Here is a 22,147-nt window from a genome sequence, read left to right as displayed (position 1 = left end):
CAGCTGAAGGAGAGGCAGGGGTAGGAAGGATTCATAATTTCATAGCGCTGAAGACCAGAAGGGGCCACCAGATTACCTAGTCTGACCTGCTGTGTATCACGGGCCATCAGATTTCACCCACATAGCCCCTATTGATCCCAAAGACTCTAGTTAGACTAATGCATTTCAGTCCTCAGGCACCTAGACTTCATGCCACTGTCCGAGCACAGGAGAAGCCAGGGTGCCACCAATGCCCCAGGCCCCTGCAATGGAAGGAAATGATTAGGGGATCCCAGCAGGCGAGCCTCTCCCCATGCTGCAGAAGAAGGCAATAATGCCCCAAGGTCCCTGCTAGTCTGACCTTCCCAGTCCCAGATCTGGTAATCAGTTAGACCCTGAGCATGTAGCACGACCCACCAGCTGGGCATCTGGAGAGAGGTTTCATTTGGGGGGAGGGGGCTTTAAGGAGGGTTCAGAGGAGGAAAGGAAGGGCACTCCTCCAAGTCAGGGGCGGGAGTGGAGGTGGAGCTGGGTGTGGAGAGTCCTGGCGGGGTGGGGAAGACATGAGCAGGTGGAGGTGTGTCATGGTGAGACGATGCCCCAGGTGGATCTTGGCAGGCAGGATGGTTGGGTGTTGGAGGAGGAAATAGTGCGTGGCCCTGCCTTGCTTGAGCTCATTGCTCAAGGGAAATGGTCCTACAGCTCCTGCTAACCAGTTGCCTCATGTGCCGATACTGGGGGCTGTAGAAAGGGCAGATGCAAGGAGGGAAGAGGGAACCCTGCCCTGGTGAGGCCAGGGTAGCAAGTACAGACGACATGCAGCGGGGGGCTGCTCTCCCCACGGGCCCTCATAGCCCGGCGGTAGCTCCATCCAACACCTCCAATAACGCTGTGCTCAGGGACGCTGCTGCTTCTCATTGCTCACTCAGGTCCTGCGAGCAAGTCATGATGGTTGAATCTGCCTCGGAGACAATACGCTCCACTCCCTCCAGCCAGAACGGGGTCAGCAACCTCACCAACCAGACAGACGGAGGAGGAGGCGGTGGCGGCGGTGGAGGAGGAGGAAGGGAAGGAGGCGGCGGGGAAACCAATGGGGAAATGAGCCCGGTGGAACTCCTGCATTTTCAGCAGCAGCAGGTAGGAAAGAGCCTCTTTCTTCTCCTCCCTTTCTCTCTCTTACTCTGTCTTCCCTACGTCCTGGGTTTTTTTTTGCATCCCGCAGTCTTTGGGCTTTCGTGACATCTGGAGACCTGCACTGGAAATTATAGAAATGTCGGGTTGGAAGGGACCTCGGGCGGTCATCAAGTCCAGTCCCCTGTGTTGAAGCTGGACCATCCCTGACCTGTGTTTGTCCAAACATCCAATGATGGGAAGTCCACAGCCTCCCTTGGAAGCTTATTCCAGAGCTTAGCTAGCCTTACAGGTTAAATATCAGGAAAAAGTTTAACTTCATCTCCCTTTCTGCAGATTAAGCCAAATACTACTTGCCTGACCCTTCAATGGACATAGAGAGCGATTGATCAGTCCTCTTTGTAACAGCCCTTAACGTATTTGAAGACTGTTATCGGGTTCCCCCTCACTTGTTTTTTCTCAATGTTAAATGTGCCCTGTTTTCTTTAACCTTTCCGCGGAGGCCAGGTTTTCTAAACCTTTTCTCCTCTTTGTTGTTCTCCTCTTGAGTCTCCAATTTGTCCACATCTTCCCTAAATTTTGGCACCCAGAATTGGACACAGAACTCCAGTTGAGGTCTCACCATTGCAGAGTAGAGCAGGTCAATTACCTCCCATGTCTTACATACGACTCTCCTGTTAATAGACCCCAGAATGATATTAGTCTGTTTTGCAACTGCATCACATTGTTGACTCATTTCAATTAGGATCCACTCTCAGCCCCAGATCCTTTTCATAAGAACTACCGCCTTGCCAGTTACTCCCCATTGTGTAGTTGTGCATTTGATTTTTTCCTAAGTGAAGTACTTTGCACTTAGCTGTTGTTGAATTTCGTCTTGTTGATTTTCAGACAAGTTCTCCAATTTGGCAAGGTTGTTTTGAATTCTGATCCTCTCCTCCAAAGTGCTTGCAACCCCTCCTAGCTTGGTAGCGTTGGCAGATTTTGTTACATGCTCCCCGTTCCATTATTCAAGTCAATAATGAAAATATTGACTAGTACCGGGCCCAGGACTGACCCTGTGGGACCCCACTTGGTTCCTCCAGTTGGAGAGTGAACCATTGGTAACTATTCTTTGAGTACGGTCTTTCATTCGAGGGTGCTCTCAATCAGGTCCCTCTCAAGTACTGTCTGCAGTGGTATATGGGAGAACACAATAGTTGCATCTGCTCTGCCTGACCTAGGCACCCCACGAAAGAGGAGGCAGACAGGGCGGGGCTGCTGCTCTCAATACTTCAGTGAGCTTCTGCCGTCCAGCAAACCCCACCTCACCTCAGTGTGCGTGCCTTGCTCTGGGCCAATCTTGTCACTCACTTTCAGCCAAGAGCATGAGTCTCCAAGGGCGCCAACGCTGCTGGAGGTGCCATCTTGTTGATGGGGAGTTCAGACCAAGGACCTCGCCTTCTGGCCCTTAAAGATCCCCTTGGCACACTCGTCACCTTAGGTTTGGGATGTTAGCTGTGATGTTCAGGCCAAATTCCAGCATGGCCAGTTGCACCCCACCTCCCTCAGTTCTCCTGCAGTTTCAGCTGGAGATGTCGATCTGCACTGCTGACTGTTCTTTAGTGTTCCAGTGCACTGTTGGAATGGGTGATGTGCTCTGCCACAGGGATGGCTGCATTCAGTGCTGGCAGAGTGACCCCTGTGTTGTTATAGTCCGTGTGGCTCTGGGATCCTTTCATATGGAATGAATGTAAGACGGTGTCAAAAGCTGAATGCGTGGTGTTGGGACGTCAGGGGAGGGAAAGGGCTGTGAGTTCAAAATGATTGCAACAACCTGCTGGGCATCAAGTAGGTAGCTGCTTCTCTCTCTGCTCCATGGGCTCTTCTTCTTTACTCTCGGTGATTACCGAGGTCTGCTCCTTCTCTTCCATGCTTTGGGGCTCAGAGCCCTGTAAGGAGGGGTGCGCTGGTGAGTGTGCGTACGCCTGCCTGTGTGAATCTGTGTCCGAGCATGCCTGTCTTTGTACAGATGCCTTCCTGCAAATACATTTGTGTGCATGTCTTGGGCTCGGTGTGCCAGTCAGCTCGTGTGTGCATACGTCTCAACCTGTGTGTGCATGCGTGTATTTCTGTGTGCATCTCTGTGCTCGTGCACGTAGGCCCTTTTGCACGTGCCGAGTTCTGGGTGCAGGGGTGCATTGGTGCACATATAGCTTGATCTCTGCATGTATGCACACACATGTAAGTTGGGGGAGCTATGCACATGCCCACCAAGTATGTGTGCATACATGCAGCAATGGTTGTGTAGTTTGAGTGTGTGTGTGTGCACACAACTTTTGCTCACTGTGCTTGAGTGCAGCTGGGGCGGGGGGCCGCATGTGTAGTTTAGGCTGGGGGTGGGGGGTGCGTGCATGCCTGCAGGTTACCTTTTCAAAACAAACTTCGGAGAAAACATAAATTTTCCTCCTCGGATACTAAATAAGGCAATGATCCCAGCCTCGTGTGGAGATCGCCTCCCTGAGCCATAAATTCCAGCATGAAAGCTGTAAAAAATTGCTGTGTCTGATACTTTAGTAGCGAGCGCTGTAAATCCATTACCTGAATAACAGCCGTTTCTCACGCAGTTAAGCCACTGTTCCCCTGATCTGAAGGGTAATCATGCGTGTAATGCTTCTCCGAGTCACCCCGCCGAACGAGATGCTGCTCGTCCTCTCCCCTCCCCGACAGGGAAGGGGGGTGCGGTTGCCTTCGCAGTGCCCTGCGGAGAGGGCACTGAAATTCACTTAGCGGCAACGTGTGCTTCAGACTCGCCTAGCCATGGTAAATAGGAGACGCTTGTTCATTCGCAGCCGGGACAAGGCAAAGGGGATGGCGGGCTGTGTGCTTGGAAAGCACAAGTGACTCTGCCAGGGCCCCGGTGGCTTTTGGCACAGGCCGCTGGGGAATGGGTAAAGGCAGTTGATTCCCATTAGTGCCTGGCATTCCTATCGCTCCTGCTGTCTGCCCCCCCCCCCCCCCCCCCCGAATGCTCACTCGTCCCCTCACGTGCACCAGGTCACTCCCTTCCCTTCACACGTCCCTGGGTGCTGCATGCAGGCTGCTGGGGGTCAGGCAGAGAGAGCCATGTGTTAGCACCAGAGGCTCATAAGGCATGTCAGAAAGGTTCGTGAATGCAAGGGTCGCAGCACCGCACCCCTGGAGGAAGGGAAGTGCTGGTGGTATCCCTGTTTCATGTATGGGGTAGGGGAGAGAGGGCAAGTGACTGGACCAAGGTTGTGTGAGTCAGTGGCAAGGAGCCCCAATCCTGTTCTCTAGTCACTAGCCTGCCCTTGCCTCTCAGAGTTGGGAATGGAAGCCAGCAGTCATGGTAGCCAATCCTTGCTCTCAGCATTAGGCAGTCCTCTCCTTCCAGAGCTGGGAACAGAACCTGCGATCCATGAGACCAGACATGGTCTCTGACAAGGTCAGTGTATCTACATGGGTGATTCTTAACCTTTTCCATACATGGGCCCCCTTTCCCATCCCAGGCACCCCTTCTGCCTAGCAACGTGGGCTGGGTGGGGTGGTCTCGACCCCCAGATCAAGAATGCCATGATCAAGACATCCCGTAGTGAAGCTGTGCTAATGGAGGGTAATTCAGATGTTCGTCAGACACAGTGGTGGGAAGCACAAGCGCAACCCCCTATAGCGGAGAGGCAATTTGGGGATGTGGATTTTAAAATTCTCTTTGAATCTTTTCCAGCTGTTGTGGTCGTCTGGTCACTGAATCACTGAATACATTACAAAGTGCTCCTTTAGAACTGGCTGGTGGGCTGAGGCGGAGAATTTACCCATCCCGTTAGCCCTCGTCAGCCTAAATCCTGTCCCTGATGCCGCGGTTTCTTGGCCTTAGCAAATTCTCTTCATCCTGACATTCCAATGGTGTTCATATCCCAGCTGCCCCAGCCCTGCGGGCACCACCGCCCATCTGGGTCGCTAGTCGGGAGCGATGAGGCAATAGGAGATGTGCTTGGAGTCGCAAACTATTCCCCCCCCACACACACACACACTCTGCCCTCCTTATCATATAATCCAGGAACAAGGGAGTGTGGGATGATGATGATGATGATGATATTTTGACGCTGCATGTGGAACTCTCTGGCACAAGGTTTTACTTGGTGAGCTTCCAAACATGAATGACATCTGCAGTGACAGTAGCTTGAATAGACATTCCTAAGGCCCATCAATCTTTGTGCTTCAGGGAACAAGCTGAGCACCAGCTGGGGTCAGGAGTAAATGTCCCCATATATAGAGTTTTGCACAATTAGGTGCTTTATGAAGGTTTTCTACTTTCCTCAGGCGCATCTGGTATTTACCCCTGTAGAAAGCAGGATACTGGACCACTGGGCTGTTCCTGTCTGCTGGCTCCCATGTCCCTGTTTGTGCTGCAGTTCCTGAAATGTCTCGGTTTTGTTTTTTTAAACGATGCGAATTCCACGGAGAGTTTAGAAAAATCGTTTATGGGCCATTGAGGTCTATGGGGAGGAAATCATTGGATTGATGCCGTCCCCGAAAGGGGGTTGCGAACATACAATCATCTAGGATTTAAATGCTTGGGGCGTTCCCACAAAATTGTCTCCAGCCTAACACAACGTGTGTTCCTTATTAACACTTAGTTTTGCAAACCTGGCTTAAATAAACCCCTGGGAGGGAGAGACGGGGTTGCCCCATTTTACAGAGATGAAATGACTTGCCCAAGGCAGGAAGAGAAGTCAGAACTGGGACTAGAAGTGGCGAATTCCTGGCTTCTGGTGCCATGCTCACACCACGAGATTGTACCCTTTTGTCTCTCCAGAAGGCGTGTGGCTTTCCAACTGATCATGGGGGGGTGAGAGAGGTCACAGGGAAGATCCTGTGCAGAAGTTCCTCTTCTGCCAAGGCGGGTTCAAACCCCAGAACTGGGCTGCCTGTGGGTCTGGATTTTGGACCAGACCCCGGCATGAGCTTTTCATTGCGTTCATTCTGGTTGCCACCAGTATATAGCGCGTTCTCTTCCTGCGCTAAGCAAGTGCCCGTCTCCTGAGCTCAGAGTAAACAAGGCCGGGAAACGTGAGCTGGGCTGTGGAGTAATGAGGTGACAGAAGGAGAGAGAGATAAACAGAGAGAGTCAGAAGTCAGGCATCTGACAGGAGTTTAGACTGAAACAAACAGCGCTGGAGAGAGCGCGCACGTCATTTTTGAACAAGACGGAGTGTCTGTTTCCACGCAACGGGCAGAGCTGAAGAGCTTGTTTAAACAGAGATGAAAGGAGTGAGGTGGCTGCACGACCTGCAGCCGGCGCTTGGTCCCAGGAGGGGTTGCCGAATTCGAGTGCAGGAAAGGGGGTTGGGCCGGGCCGGGGAAGATCTTGAGAGCTACCTGCCGGAGTTTTGTGCTAGGAAACTAGTCTGTTATTCTCGGGACTCTTAACCCTTTGCAGACTGCAGATGCATCCCAAAGGGTTACAGAGGGATCCCACTCAGGAGGTGATTGCCCCGTTCTCACCAGAGCTCTTGGCCCACGTCACGCTGTGGTTTAGGAGGGGAAGGGAAGAAGAGCTGTTCCAATCGAAACTGCCGTGACAGAGTAAGATGCCAGCAGATTGGATTTGCCCAAGCTGGACAGGATCCTCGGCCTTAATGCCTCCCTAAAGAACTGAAACAGCCATTCATGTAAAAGGGGCAGCTCCCATCCTTTGCCCTGCTAGAGACCCCACCTGTCCAGTTATTTCCAGCACAGGCCTTCGCTTGGTGGGGTGAACCCGATGGACACACCTTTCGGGGCCTGAAAAGGTGTCAAAAACCATGTGGGAGCCCACGAGAGTCCTTGCACCACACTCTGTGCAAGACTGTCTTGCACAAACAGCCCCAGTGTGACATCATAAGTGTGTCCCACCAGCTTGGGCGTCCCATTGGGCTTGAACTAACTTGATTCCACAGCGCCACCTTCCCAATGTGTGCAGGTCAAGACAGATGGCTTGGCTTCCCTGCCATGTTCTTGTCTCTTTCAAACCTAGGTTTTGCCAGGCAGGGTCAGACCCGGGGTCAATCTAGTTGTGCCTTTTCTCTGGCAGCGGCTAACTTGAGCGGCTTCAGAGGAAGGTACAAGAAAACCCCATCATGGACAGTTCCGGAATAACCAGCCCCTAGGCAAAGCCTCTCTTCCTGACCTCAGGCAGTTAGTGGTTGGTTTATGCCCTGACCCATGAGGATTAACACAGCCCTTCTGTCCTTGTGTATGGTCTAAATGAACTGTGGATGTTCTTATTTTTTTTATACATGGATGGTGCTTGAGCTGAACGCACTAGCCACGGGAGTGTAGATTGCATACTTGGTTGTGCAAAATGGGCACATGCCATGCTAAGAGGGACAGTGTGTGCAGTGATGCCCAATTTGCACATGCCCAATTTGCATGCGTGGGGGGGATGTGCACATACTCTGCAGCTGCAACCCAGGTGCCGATGATTTTAGAGACAGTCTGAATGTCATTTTGCTCTGGTGTCTCTTGCTGTCCAATCTCGTGCCAGTTTCAGTACCTGTTGTGCTGTCCCGTGTCTTGAGCAGCGTAAGATCTGTGTTAACCTAACAGGCCTAACCAAGGTCCAAATCTAGCCCTTGGAGTCTGGGTTGATGTCCGAGGGCTGGGTTCTGATCTTGGTTAGCCCAGCTGGTAAACGCAGAGTAAATCCATTGCCGTCGGTGGCTTCACTCTGGATTTACACTGGGGTAATGGGGATTGAAATCAGGCCCCTAGACAACAGCCTCCAGCCTTCTCAGACTGGAGCGTTAGAAACAGCTTCCTGCCTTGCTTCTGCAGGCCCTTTCTGAACAGGGGGGAGGGGAGGGGATGGATCTTCCCCTCCCCATCCCCCAAGCAAGGTGATGGCGTTAGGGTTAAATCCCTGGATTTCAATGGTGGGGCCCAGTTGAAAAGCATCCTGGGATTCAATAGCGCGCGCTTACATTGTGGCAGGGGTCGCTGGAGGGGAAAGGCCAGCCGGGGTCATGGGAGGGTTGCCTAGCATCTGGGAACTCCCACAGTGGTTGCTGTGGGAACGTCAAGAGACCTCCAACGTGCTAACATCCTGTAACAAGATTCAAAAGGACCCGGGTCTTTGCACATTAATGAGTTTTTAACTCGGGGGGCTAGTCTCCGTCCTGCCTCCACCCAACAAGACGCCCAGTCAGGTAGGGAAGCTGGGAGGATTGGTGGAACTCCTCCCTTTCCATGGTCCTCCGGCAGGGAGGTCGGGATGGAAACTGGGGACTAAGGTGGTGAGTGGAGAAGAATCACCCGTAGCAGGATGAGTGATGGGGGGGGAATGTGCCGGATACCACGGCAACAGGTCCGCACTGCATCCCTGCTGCCCATTGACTGCCGCTGGCTTCACGAGGGGCAGGAGCCGCAGGTGGCAGAACCCCGCCGAGACGCCCACTCCAGCTTTCATCCCAGGCACTTGGTTAGGTGACCGCCTGGGAAATGGTGGCACCAACTGGTTGAAAAGCCTGGTGCGGGATGGGTCTGGTCTGAGCCCGAGCAACTCGTTTGGCCTCCCCCGCGTTCCTTCATGCTCAATGTTGTCTTCTTAAATCTTGTGTGGCTGGCTCTATGAATCTCTGCCAGGGCTGGGCTCTCGGGGGGAGCTCCTGTCCCTCTCTGAATGCTGATACTGATCGCAGGCTTGTGGTGGGACTGGTCTGGCCCCTAGCTCTTCCCACACCTGACAGGCTTCTGGCCAAGATTTTGCACTAGTGATTCTGGACATCTCAGTGCCTCTCCTCCTTGGTGCCCAAATGGATGTGCCTTAAATTTGACCAGGCTTTCGGAAAGTTCTAGACCCACCCTCTGGAAATCAGGCCCCTTGAAGGTTATTTCCACTTGAGCACTTAAAAGGTGAAGAACCCCAAATGTCTTCTGATAATCTTGGATCCAGAGATCCCCTCTGAAAATGGGGGTTAAGCCCCCTGTGCTGTGTGAGCCTGGAGGCCAGCCTTGGTCTTCAGAATGAGTCATAAAGGTGATCATCGTAGCATTTTTCTCCACAAAAGTGGCTCTAGTGCTTTGGCCAGACTTGTTCCAAACTTGGTTCACTCCATTCTGCCTCCTGCAATTTTCCTCACCTCTCCCTGCAGTTTGAGCCAGTTAGGGTATAATCTTCCTATCAAAACCAATTGTGAGCTGTCCAAAGAGCTGCCAGCCCTCACTCCAGAGGTGGCTGCATTCCAGTGATGGGGTGATTGGTGTGTGTGTGTCTAATGTAAAATGTATCTGGAAAGATCGTGGTTTTTTGGGGGTTGGTTTTTGAATCCCTCAGGAGAGAAGGTGCTACTGGAATGTAAGGGATCCATGTTACGTTTTTCCATGTGTCTTGTTTCCTATAAAGTTTAGCTCTTCTCTCTTCCTCTTGCCTAACCCAGTTGACCTTGCCCTGTAACTAGTGGAAAATGCAGACCGACAGGCAGCAAGCTCATTTCAGCTCCAGAAGCAGCCGCCGCGGACCCAGCCTTTGGAAAAGGTTTACTTCCTATGTCATAGGCTGTGTTTAAACTTCTGCTTCCCAGCTGGGTCTGGATGGAGTGACATTTCATGCAGCCTCCCGCTGTCTCGTGTCTCCCTTCAATGAGCCAACGTCCGGTTGTAATTGTCTGTGCAGGAGTTTTTTGGGGCTCTGGCACTGGCTTAGTGGAGGATTCTCTAGGACAATTGGAGACTAATGGGGCCGGCTCCACTGTTGGGGGGGGGGGGGGGCTTCCCCTCCCTATGGTCTCCTTCGCCATTCCACAGGAGATATCAAACTCGTGAGTGAGTGGAATGATGCGCCAGGAGGAGGGGGCCAGATGTGCTTTTAGGCACCACTTGAGGATAGTCAATGGAGCAGTTCGGCCCTATGATGTCTAGTGTATTTAGGCACCTCTGGGGTCACGATTGTATCTAGCCCCCCAAAGGGGAGCCTTCCTGTGGCTTCAGCCTGCTTGCCCTGGGCAGGCAAGTCCAGCTCCTCTGAGACATGGGGCCTAAAGCAGGACTTGGCCAAGAGGCAGGGGGGGATGTCTGTGACCATTGCTGCCCACCCATCGCAGGGCTCAGGAGGGACAATGCCCCCCCCCGGGGAAAGGGGGGCGGGTGCCTAGAACCCTCATCTCCAAGTTGCGCCAGTACTCTGATGTTGCCCTCGAGGAGTTAGGGAAAACTTGGTCTCCTTGAAGTCCCTTTGTTGCAGGGCTTTGAGGAAGGAGGGCGTCTCCGCCATCGGCGGGTCGCTCGGCATGGGCAGGCACTTCTTTTGTGTGAGTGACTCGCACCAGACAAGGGAACCTTCCAACTTCAGGCAGCTGGGAGAGGGGGGAGGGAAAGGGAAGGGGAGTGCGAAGGGGGGAGGCAGTGAGCCAGAAAGGGAGAAGAGGGGGGGGTAGGTGGAAGGAGAAGGGGAGGGAGGTTAAAGACAGGGTGGAGGAGGTGGGAGGAGGCAGAGAAGGATTAAGAGGTGTTGGGATGGGAAACCAGAGGAGGGGGAGCTCTCAGCAGGGAAGAAGAGATGGTGGGATGGAGCTGGGGCACAAGGGGGGAGGTGGGTGAGTAACGAGGGAGGGTTTTGTCTTGGACAAACCATCAGAAAACTTGCCTTTTTAATTAACCCATGGGGTTCTTCAAAAATGACTTTTAAAGGCAGCCCCCTACCCCAAAACCAGCTGGCAGCGCATCCTGGAAGATCAACTTCCCAACCAGCAACTACAGCTCACTCGCGCAGGAACCCATATGGGAGGTTAGAGACCATGAACTCTTTCAGTACGGATTGAAGGCTTGGATTTTCAGTGCAGTCAGGTGCCCGATGTCCATGGAAATCTCCTAAATCCTAATGAGTTTCACTGGGATGTGAGCACCTAACTCTCCTTATGCTCTGGAAAACCCAGCTTCAGATTGCACGATGCTTGCCTCCATCCCCAAAATCAGCACTCCCTCCTGCTCCTCCCTTTGTCACTGAACCTGTCAGCCTGAGGCCTCCTGGTAGCACACTTTCCAACTTGCAATTATCTGGAAAGGGCCCATCTGGAAAAGCCATCCCATCCGTCTGCTGTAATATTTGTTCTGTGCTTTAAAAAAAAAAAATACTATTTATTGCAGGCATATGTAAAATAAATGTTAAGGTATTAAACAAAAACAAGACACCAAACTTATAACCAAATCAGCCATTTTTCTTATTGAAAAGGAGATGGAGGTGGTGGTGGGGAGACTCTCTGGTGTGGATATAAAAGCATGTGCTCGCATTTCAAATGTATTATGTCATATGCTATTATTAGGGTATTTAAGATAAAAATGAGACTAGAGCACTTAAGTGAAACTCATCTCTCTGTTAGGTTGCCTGATTTATATTTCATATATGACTGAGCATAAATGTTTAATTTTTTTTTTCCAAGCACGGGGAGAAAGGGAATTGTTGGGAGCAATGGTCAGACTTGTTCCTTGTGTTCTCCGTTAGTGAAAATGGATTTAACCCCTTTAGCCAAGGAGGATCGAAGTCCAGAAGCGTTAGGGTGTGTGCGGCAAAGAGGAGAACAGCTGGGGCCAAGAGAGAGAGAGTTGAAAAAGATTTTTCCTTTTTTGTAAAGAATTCTGTCATTTTATTAATTTTGATCTCTTGGAGCCATTTGGTTCTGATTATATTAGAATGGGGATGGAGGAAGTGGAGTGGGGGAGTGGTTTTCAATATGGCATCATTTACGGTTAATATCCATCTAAAAATATCTCTCTCTGTGTTTTATTTTAATAGTTCTAATTCTGGAATGTGACGATGTCATTTTTATAAGGGTAGTGTAAAAATAATTTATAATCTTTTTATTCCCCAAAAGCTCTTTTGGGGTAAAAGGAGATGGGGGTGGGGGGGGAGATATAGTATCATTTTCATAGTTCCCTCTTTCCCCCCGACCCCTGTGCTCTGTTAATATAACTTTTGTGGTGGTGTGTTTTTTTTTTTTTTTATCATTGGAGGTTAAGGCCCCATTGAAAGCTTTTGTCCCATCCAGGTGGGAATTCCCTTGGTTAGTTTCAGCCACTGTTTCATCCCCATGCTGTATGGAAATCCACACCCTCCTGGTGCAGTAAAGAGCACATGGCCTCTCCTGCTGTAGTGTCTGGGTGACTACTGTTAATTAAAAATGTGCTATGTGGTTTTGTTTTTGTTTTTTTAAAGACTTGGCCCTAATATTTTTATGCTTTTATTCTGCAAAGATTTTCCAAAGTGACCCAGTGATTTTGGAACCCCAGCTTGAGACCCCTTCAAGGCACCTGATTTTTCAAGTGCCTGAGCACCCACCCCTCTGAAAATCATGCCCCATGCTCTAGTTGGGCATCCCCGATCATGAGTCACTTCTGAAAACATAGGCTTGTCCTCTTGGAGTATCCAAAGTACTATCCGTCTGAGTTCTCTGTGTACCAGCATCTATCACCATAGCATCTGAGTGCTTAAGCACTGCTGTTAGCCCAGTGGCTACCTTAGCTGGCTGGTATGGTCTTAACTCTCCCAATTCAGAAATTCATTTAACTGCCTGCGTACATACTTAATGCTGGGCCTTGAAGGCTATCAAGTTCTGAAGAACCCAAAGAAGAATGGAGTTCCTTAAGGAGAGAGCCTCTACTGAACATGCCTTGCCTTCCATTCCTGGCCTCCCCTCTAAGTAATCATCCCAGCTAATCCAGTCCTGACTTAGAGGTGCTTCTCTTGTGTTTCCATGCTGGTTAGTTCTGGGGTTTCTCCATTAAATGGTCCTGTGGGGACCCGGCTCTCCCTGGCAGTAGTAATAATGCCTAGCTCTTGTATAGCAATTTTCGTCTCTAGCTCTCAGTGCTGTACAAAGGTGGTCGGCATCATTATCCCTGTTTTATAGCTTGGGGGGAAACTGAGGCATGATGAAGTGCAGTGCAGGGAGGGAGAGTAACTTACCCAGGGTCACCCAGCAGGCCAGGGATAGAAATGGAATCCAGGTTCTCTGAGTGGCAGGCTGCTGCTCTAAACGCTAGACAAGAAGGTTGTTCAGCAAATCGACTTGCCATATGAGCTGACGAAAGGCACAGGTTTGATTCCCATTGGAGTCTGTGTGGAAGCTCAATCTCTAAGGCCCGTTCAATTTTTAGTCTCTCCTGTGACTGCCAACATGGAGGCCACTTAGTTCTAACTGGTGGTGATTTTTGGGGATAAAAACAGGACTTCTAGGAATGAGGGATGAGACGCACCAGATTCATCTCGTACAGGAGGACAACTTCATCACCAGGTTCATTTGTTCCTTGACTTGCTTGCTTTGCTCACCAGTAGATATGAAACCTGGCCTAGAAAAGGTGCATTATTCCAGGGAAGAATTAAATGCCATGTGTCTTGGGTGGAAAGCTGGATAGCAAACTGTTCCTGCTCTGAGATCCCCACACACTGACTTGTGATGACCCGCTTTCTTCTGATATTAGAGGGGGGAATACAGTATTTATTTCAACCATAGCATGAACTCAAAGGAATCAGGCTCTCAGGTGAAAAGAGAACAGCCTCTCCAGACTCATTAGCCAATAGAGCTGTGGTTATTCAATTTTTCCAGTGCGTCCTGGTGGGGAATTCTTCGCTACAGCAGAATCTCTTATTTCTTCTTGGGATCTGATACTAGCATAACATTTCTGTTGTCCGGACATTGCGTTCACCACACCCGGGATTAATCTGAGACTCTTTTTTTCCTAGTAGTTCTTGTTGCTCTGGAGTTGGACAGCCTAGCTGCAAAGAAGCAGATGAAAATCAAGTATGAAGCATATACAAAGAAATCCAGACACCCCGATTCAGAAAGCCCTGGGCTTTGGGGCAGTTTTGAATCTGGATCTAGATGGGAATTTAGAAATCGGGGAAGCTTCTTTTTCCAAGGAACTAAGGGCTTGTATACATACAAGGGGTTTTTTAGATACTATTTTTACTATATCTGTTTAGAAACTGGTGTCATTAAATGGCGTGATCCTCTAATGTGGACGCAGTTATACCAGTACAACGGTGCTTAAGCTATACAAACGGTGCCAGTGTACTGGTATAACTGCATCCTCACTAGGGGGTCTTCCTGATCTTAGCTTTGTTGGGTAAACACCCCTCACAGCTCATAGTTAACTCAGCACAAAACCACTACGTAGGTCAGGTCTCTTCCCCTTCCGCCACCCCAACATTTGCATTTCCTCTGCTCAGTAACAGTTGCTGCCACTGGTCTTGTAAATGGGGAAGCCAGGCGGTGTCAGCTGTTGATGTCTTAGATCTCACAAACTTCTTTTTAAAATGGGCTAATTTACTGATCAAAGACAATCATCCAGGAGACAAATTGGACACAAACTATTTGTTCCTAATTGTGGCTATCGCACTAATGACTCGTTGAATAGCACCGTGGAGCAGGGTACAATTAACCCTCCCCCTCTTCTCCCCCTCCCCCCCCATTTCATAGATCATTAGCAGGAGGTGAAGCCAAATTCTCCTCTAAATGGGGACCTTCTTTTCTTTTTCCCGTGTTCTCAAAATTAAATAGCGAAGAATTATGGGTAACTTGGACTTCATGCTTTCTAGCTTTAAGGGGTGGTCCATACTGCTAACTTCAAGTGCTGCTTTTTGAAGCTAATCTTCTGGCCTGTTGAAAGAGGTTAGCAAGTGCAAGTGACCTGTCCAAAAAAAACTTGCCTTTCATCTTTTACTCCCATCTCAAGGTGGTTCTGGCCCTGGTTGGGAGCCCCAGGTTGGAATCTGGTAGAGAAAGCACCCATCGTAATTCAAGCAAGACTTTTGTAAGCGCAGCTTCATTGTTTCCTGAGGAAAGACGGCAATGGACTGAGGTCATCTTTGGGTGGCAGTGAATATCCCATGACGACCCGCTTTCTTTGCTTGCCAAGTGACTCCCTCTGAGTTTGTTAGAGCTGTACAGTTCTGCTCCCACAAGGTTCTGGGGTGTTGAGAACCTGGATTATGGGTTGGGCTGCTCTCTGAGCCTTTCATACACTGGCAAAATGGGTCACCTGGGGATCAAGATGAATGATGTTCCCTCTCTGAACATGCCATTACTTCACCCCCATCACTGGTAAGTAGGAGTAAAATGCTGGTTTTCCCCCATACAGCTATGCCAATGCATTTCCGTTCTGGCCAGCGGCTGTTCTAGATCTCAGCAGCCTCTCCTGAGTAGTGGATGTTGCCTCAATGACCATTTGCCCTGTGGTGATGGAGTAGATAACCTGAATGCTAAGCCCCTGAAAAAGATGAAAGGCTAATGCTGTGGGTCCCCATCCTCCTGTATGGCTGTCTCAGAAAAGCAAGTTAAGCCCTTGGGTTTTGCCAGCCAGTGCCAGTCATCTCCCATTCAATTCTAACCCACCAGCCCGAGCCCTGGCTCTGTGGTGACTTAAATCACACAAATGGGCTGTGTGGGCACGGGGCTCATCACTGAGGTAGGAGAGGGAGCTCAGAGTGCAAGTTGCTAGAGTCAGTCAAGTCTGCGGGGTTAGAATGAAACTTGCCTTGGTGGCAGGTCCAGTCACTGCAGGGCACCTTGCACTGAAGCAGCTGGGGCTGGTGGAGACAGCATGCTGGCGTAGATGGACCCCGGGTCTGGTCCAGCCTGGCCGTCCCCATGTCGCATAACCAGCTCAGTGACTCTGAGCCATCGGGTGAGTGCACTGACAGTGTAACATGGTCTCCACTACACAGCAGAGTTGGGAGGTGCTGCACCTCCGCCTCCCAGTCATGCCTGCGTGCTGGCTGTCTGATTGAAAAATGCTCGCGCCAAAACAAAACTGGTGCCAGTCTTCTTAGCAGCAGGTGGTTGGAATGGAAAGCTGTCTCCTGCCCCACACCCCCACTCTTCCCCCCCCCCCCCCCCCGCCCGGCAGATATCTCTGTAACTCTTCTGTTGGTTTCTCGGCCATCCCTGGCCATCTGGCAGGGCCGGGGAGGGAGGGAGGTAGGAGAGAAGGGGGTTGCTTCTCTGGGCGAGCTGCAGGGCTGTCATGGGGAGGACCCTGTGTGAGATTGGAAGGCCATGTCATTTTTTCCTGTAAATCTTGTAATTTCGTGCTTCAGAGCACAACAAAGTGAGAGAGTCAGCAGGGAGTGAATTAAATTGCCCCATGAGAGCCTGTTCGGGGTGGGCCTCCTGCATTCCATCCGCGCCTCCTCGGCGCACGTGTGCCCGCTCGTCATGGGCGTCCCCGTCTCCAAGTGGCAGGGCTTCGTCCCGTCTCCCCCGGATCAGCCTGGCTCGGTGCCCTTTTGACACATGGCCTGGCGTTGGCACGAGCCGTATTCTTCTTATTCAAGTAATTTGCCAGCTTAATAAACCCATGCAGACTTTTACAGGGTTCCCAAAGCCTCATAAAACCAGGGGCTGTCCCCGCATCTCCCCGCGAACAAAGCTCTCCTTGTGTGGCTCGTGCAGTTAAAACCGGGTATCTCGGAGCCCTCAATTGCTGGCTACAGCAGCACGATCTCCTTTGGCAAGCTGGGCTTCCGATCGGCTCAGCCATCACGCTAAGGCATTGCCTTCGCTCAGCTTCTCTCCTTTTGTGTGTCTTGTTTTTTCCTCTCTGTCCCGTGCTTAACTTTTAGAGAGCTGTTGGGAAAATAATTCAGAGAGTTTAGAGAGAGGGCTGGTCTACACTTAGTCCAGACTTTGGACTAAGGTACGCAAATTCAGCTACGTTAATAACGTAGCTGAATTCGAAGTACCTTACTCCGGACTTACTGCGGTCCAGACGCGGCCGGAAGTCACCCCCCGTCGATGCCGCGTACTTCTCTCGGCGAGCTGGAGTACCGGCGTCGATTGTGAGCACTTCCGGGATCGATCCGGGATCGATTTATCGCGTCTTAACCAGACGCAATAGATCGATCCCAGAACATCGATGGCGTGCCTCCGGACCAGCCGGTAAGTGAAGACTAGGCCAGAGAGAGAGAATTCCGGGCAGGCAGCATTACCTAGTGGTTAGATCGGGGTGAGACCGGTAGCTGGCACTCATGGATTCTTCTCTGGACTCTGGCGCTGACCTGCTGCGTGACCTGGAGCAAGCCACTTCCTCCTCACTCTGTGCCTCTTCCCCCTGCCCCATCTGCAAAATGATCTCAAAGCACTTTTTGCAAAGATCAGCTAATTTAGCCTTGCAGCTTCCCCTGTGAGTTCAGTGGTGTCCCCATTGAAAGAGAAGGAAACTGAGGTTCGGGGGGTGGGGTGGGGAGGTGTTAATGGATTTGCTCAAGGTTGCACAGTAGGCCAGCCGAGTTGGGGATAAAACCCAAGATCTCTCACTCCAAACCAAAATCTGCCCTTCCTCTTACAAAGACACAGTGAAGCGTGAAGGTCCTTGGGCAAAAGTGGCTATAGAATTACCTCACTGTGCGATACCAGTGAGGGATATAGTCAAAGGTGACATCATAGAATAGAATATCAGGGTTGGAAGGGACCTCAAGAGGTCATCTAGTCCAACCCCCTGCTCAAAGCAGGACCAATTCCCAACTAAATCATCCTAGCCAGGGCTTTGTCAAGCCGGGCCTTAAAAACCTCCAAGGAAGGAGACTCCACCACCTCCCTAGGTAACGCATTCCAGTGCTTCACCACCCTCCTAGTGAAATAGTGTTTCCTAATATCCAACCTGGACCTCCCCCACTGCAACTTGAGACCATTGCTCCTTGTTCTGTCATCTGCCACCACTGAGAACAGCCGAGCTCCATCCTCTTTGGAACCCCCCTTCAGGTAGTTGAAGGCTGCTATCAAATCCCCCCTCATTCTTCTCTTCTGCAGACTAAACAATCCCAGTTCCCTCAGCCTCTCCTCATAAGTCATGTGCTCCAGACCCCTTTGTTGCCCTCCGCTGGACTCTTTCCGTTTTTTCCACCTCCTTCTTGTAGTGTGGGGCCCAAAACTGGACACAGTATTCCAGATGAGGCCTCACCAATGTTGAATAAAGGGGAACGATCATGTTCCTCGATCTGCTGGCAATGCCCCTACTTATACAGCCCAAAATGCCGTTAGCCTTCTTGGCAACAAGAGCACACTGTTGACTCATATCCAGCTTCTCGTCCACTGTGACCCCTAGGTCCTTTTCTGCAGAACTGCTACCTAGTCATTCGGTCCCTAGTCTGTAGCAGTGCATAGGATACTTCCGTCCTAAGTGCAGGAGTCTGCACTTGTCCTTGTTGAACCTCATCAGGTTTTTTTTGGCCCAATCCTCTAATTTGTCTAGATCCCTCTGTATCTGATCCCTACCCTCTAGTGTATCTACCACGCCTCCTAGTTTAGTGTCATCTGCAAACTTGCTGAGAGTGCAGTCCACACATCGTTGATCTTTACACATAGTGCATGTGGGGAGCAGGCTGAGGTACAGCCACAAGGGTGTCCAGGTCTGCTTGTACCACTGCAAAGAATTGCACGGTGCTGCCCTGTGCTACATCCGTGCAGGCTTGCTAGTGCCTGATTGTGTGTTCCCGTGCACCTTTGGCGTTCCTCTTGCAGCTGACACGGAATTTCTGCTCCTCACAGGGATGCTGCCAGCTTGAAATCTAGTCAGTTTCAAAAAAGGAATTTTAAAAAAGTAGCTTCAGGTTCTAAACTTGCCCCCGAATCCTCTGGCCAGTTTTTTTTTTTTTTTTCTTCACAATGATATTTTCCCATTTCTTTTTGAGGTTTGATTTTTCTCTGCCTTTCGCTGTGGGAAAGGCCCACACAAACAACAGAGGAAATTGTCTCTGCGGGGGAAACTGTAATACTGAGCCTGCACAAACCACTGTCAGATGGGAGGAGTGGAGAATTCAGCGTTAATTTTGCAGCTTGTCTGAACACAAAAGTTTTCTAGGTAGAGGTACAACCCTCCTAGGGTGTACTGATAGTGGTGTAAAGATATCTTAGACTGGAATATCTATTCCCATATGGGAAAGGGAATCTCCTGTACTGAATTAAGGACCTTTATACTAGCTGTTGCCACATAAGGGGTTGCAGTGGTTTAACATTCAGTAAGAATCATGCCCCTGCCTGATATAGTTATATCAGTACGTAATCTGTGCATAGAGCAGGCCTTATGTATAGGTAAATAAAAAGAATTTCAGACAGAAGCGTGACTTCTAAGTGGACAATGATGCATTTTCTATCCCTACTGCAGACTGGCAGGAATTGTGCTCATAATACACCTCTACCCCGATATAACATGAATTCAGATATAACGCGGTAAAGCAGCGCTCGGGGGGGGGGGGGGGGCTGCACTCTCTGGCAGATCAAAGCAAGTTCAATATAACACGGTTTCACCTATAATGTGGTAAGATTTTTTGGCTCCCGAGGACAGCGTTATATCGGGGTAGAGGTGTAATTTGTATCAGTCTCGTTCTAGTCTGGGCGTTTGTGCAAAGATCTTTGGGGTTTGATCATCCTGCAGCAGGTTCACGTGTTGGGGGTCCCCCCCCCCTCCCCACCAAGTTTTCTTTTGAACAAACTAAAAAGTTCAGCATGAAATTGGGTAGAAACTGCCCTGAATTTTTAGGTGGAAACAGTCATGTGGTAGTTTTGCACAAACCCATCAGCCTGGGGTTCCTTGAGAAAGAAGTTTTATGAGCCCTCTGATCTTGTCTTCACTGGAGTGGGGGGGAGATTGTGTTGTTTATTTGACAAGGTAAAATGCTAGTGATAGTTTAAACACGTTTAAATTTTCATACAAGCACCTTGGTGCTTTTCTCCTTTTCTTTGGGAATTGCTCTCTGTAAACACCTGCAAAGCTACCTCTTTATCCACCTTCAAATTCCTCCTCAAAACTCTTTCCCTTGCCATCATGCCTTGACAGTGGCTAGGCTGATGGTGCCCTGAGGCATTTGTCTATCACGCTGACCAACTCTTGTCATTTCCTGGTCCTCCCCGATCTGTCTGGTTCCATCTGCTGGTCTCTTGTCTTGTATTATACTTCAATTGGAAGCTCTTTGGAGCAGGGACTGTCTGTTCTGATTGTACAGGGCCTAGCACATTGGGGTTCTGCCCCATGAGTGGGACTCCCAGGCACTACAGTAATACAAGTAATAATGAGTTATCAGGTCAATGTAAAGACTACAGGGGAAGGGAGGGTTTGTCTTGATGTGCTCATACATGTGGAAACACACTGCCTTGTCTTCCCTAGGATTTTACCTCGTGTTTGTTCCACGTACTAACAGGAGGTAAGAAAATACCGTCATTCCTAGTGAAGATGTGCCCTTGGAGGGTTTGTGGTTTTTTTTTTTTTTTTTTTTCTGATGATGAAACCTAAAACCAAGTGAATTCTGAGCGTGATTTCCTTGTGGTCATTTTGCACTAGCTGCCTACTGTTCTCCTGGTTCCCACCTTCCCTGTAAGTTCCTCTGACGAATTTCTTGCCCCCTACCCCCCGCTTTGGCCTTGAAGCACTCAATTTGTGCCCAGCAGCACACAAAGGTATATGGGTGGATTGTTCATTATTCTGTTGTCTTGTGTTTTCCAAAGGACTGGGAGTCCATCAGTACCAGTGGATTGACTTAAGTGCCTAAATACGGTCCTAAGAGACCAATTTTAGCCTCCCCCTCCATGTGTTTTGAAGATCTTGGGCTTTTGACTTTCATTGATTTCATAGAGTGTAAGCCAGAAGGGACAATTAGATCTAGTCTGACCTCCTGTATATCCCAGGCTATTAAATTTCCCCCTGTTACCTCTGTGTTGAGCCCAATAGCTTGTGTTAGACTAAAGCATTTTAGTCTTCAGGAGTCTAAATTGTAAGTGTGCCACAAATGGAGAATAAGGTTGCCACTCTCCAGAGCGGTTGCTTGATTCACAAACGCAGCTAAAAACACAGCTTGGTTCCTGTCTGCGCTGCAAAACTGACATGTGCTTTTAGCTGTGTTTGGGGCACAACTCCATTTGTTTGCGTCCCTTGATGTGGTATATTCTGACAGTGGAGCTGGAACTGCACCATATCAAGATGTATTGTACCACAGTGTATTCGTATGTGTGCGTGTGTGTGTTTACTGGAGAATGGGGTCTAAATATCAAATGATTTTCTTTCTGTGTGTGTGTGTAGTAGATGCAACCTGCAATAAGGACCCCCCAGCTTCAGTAGCCACTTCAAAATAATCTCAAGATTTGTCTCTTGCATCTTACAGTTTGTCTACATGGGAAAATGGACTGGTATAGCTATTGCTTTGGAAGCAGATTAAGCCAAACTGAAAAAGGTGCTGCTGTTCCAGAATAAGAGAGTGCACACAGTGAGCTAATCCAGAATAACTAATGCACTTTCAAGTCACACCCTGCCTTATTGCAGAAATAATTTCCTGGTGTAGACAAGACCTAAATTAGACCCTTGGTTTAAACAGTAGCGACTTAATCTTTTTTTGATGGTCCATTGGATGGCTGCTTGAGAGTGGTTTGCGTGTTAGGTCAACACTAGATAATTATGCAGACTGTATGTGTGTGAATATATAATTAGACTGCGTATATGCTATATATGTGATGGACAACCTGATTTGCTTGTGTCCTGTGTAATGCGCACACAACAACAGGGATTCCATTGAAATGGCATATTCATGATCTAATGACACTGTGTAGGTGTAAGTATGTATGTAACTGTATTATGTGCCTTACCCCTACCCCCGTACATTTGGATATGTAATTACTCTGGATATGTGCAAGTGAGTGTGCTAATCTCTCCGCTTTAGAGTGTAAATTCAGCTGCCCCTCCGAACAGTGTGTACGGTACAGTATATAATGTATAAATGCCTGACGGAAAGTAACTTTGTTCTTTATAGATGGAAATGTGGAAAATTAACAAGCGGCTCTTTCTTTGGGACACACCCTGCAAGTGCCTCCGCCGCCTAGGAGTGCACAGCCGCCTCTTGGAAGCCAGGGCCTTGATTTACGGCCCTGGCGCTGACAGCTCACTGGAACCCACATGCTGTTTGCAGCACCGCCAAGCTGGGCTATGACCCTGCGACCTCTCCCCCTCCACTCCCCCCTCCTGTCTCTGCGCTGTAATAAAAACCTGTCTTGCAGGCAGGACTACAATGACTTTGTTGTTCAGA

The 22,147-nt window shown here is 49.7% G+C and overlaps 1 protein-coding gene across 5 annotated transcripts in view; it reads left to right on the top strand.

The window, feature by feature from the left end:
• FOXP4 (forkhead box P4) overlaps window positions 1-22,147 on the top strand; it is a 144,610-nt gene that overhangs the window by 42,501 nt on the left and 79,962 nt on the right. For 4 of the 5 annotated variants that reach the window (XM_054025524.1, XM_054025522.1, XM_054025520.1 and 1 more), the window contains exon 2: window positions 909-1,116. The exons of the other annotated variant lie outside the window; for it this stretch is intronic. In XM_054025524.1, the coding sequence (XP_053881499.1) occupies window positions 925-1,116 (192 nt within the window). In that variant the 5' untranslated portion in view covers window positions 909-924. The remainder of the gene's footprint in view (window positions 1-908; window positions 1,117-22,147) is intronic. 5 annotated transcript variants of the gene reach the window in all.

This window comes from Malaclemys terrapin, chromosome 4, assembly GCF_027887155.1.
Source record: "Malaclemys terrapin pileata isolate rMalTer1 chromosome 4, rMalTer1.hap1, whole genome shotgun sequence".
In the NCBI taxonomy this organism is placed as follows: Eukaryota; Metazoa; Chordata; order Testudines; family Emydidae; genus Malaclemys; species Malaclemys terrapin.
The sequence above is the reverse complement of the archived record's forward strand: the minus strand, read 5'-3'. Positions and strand labels throughout refer to the sequence as shown.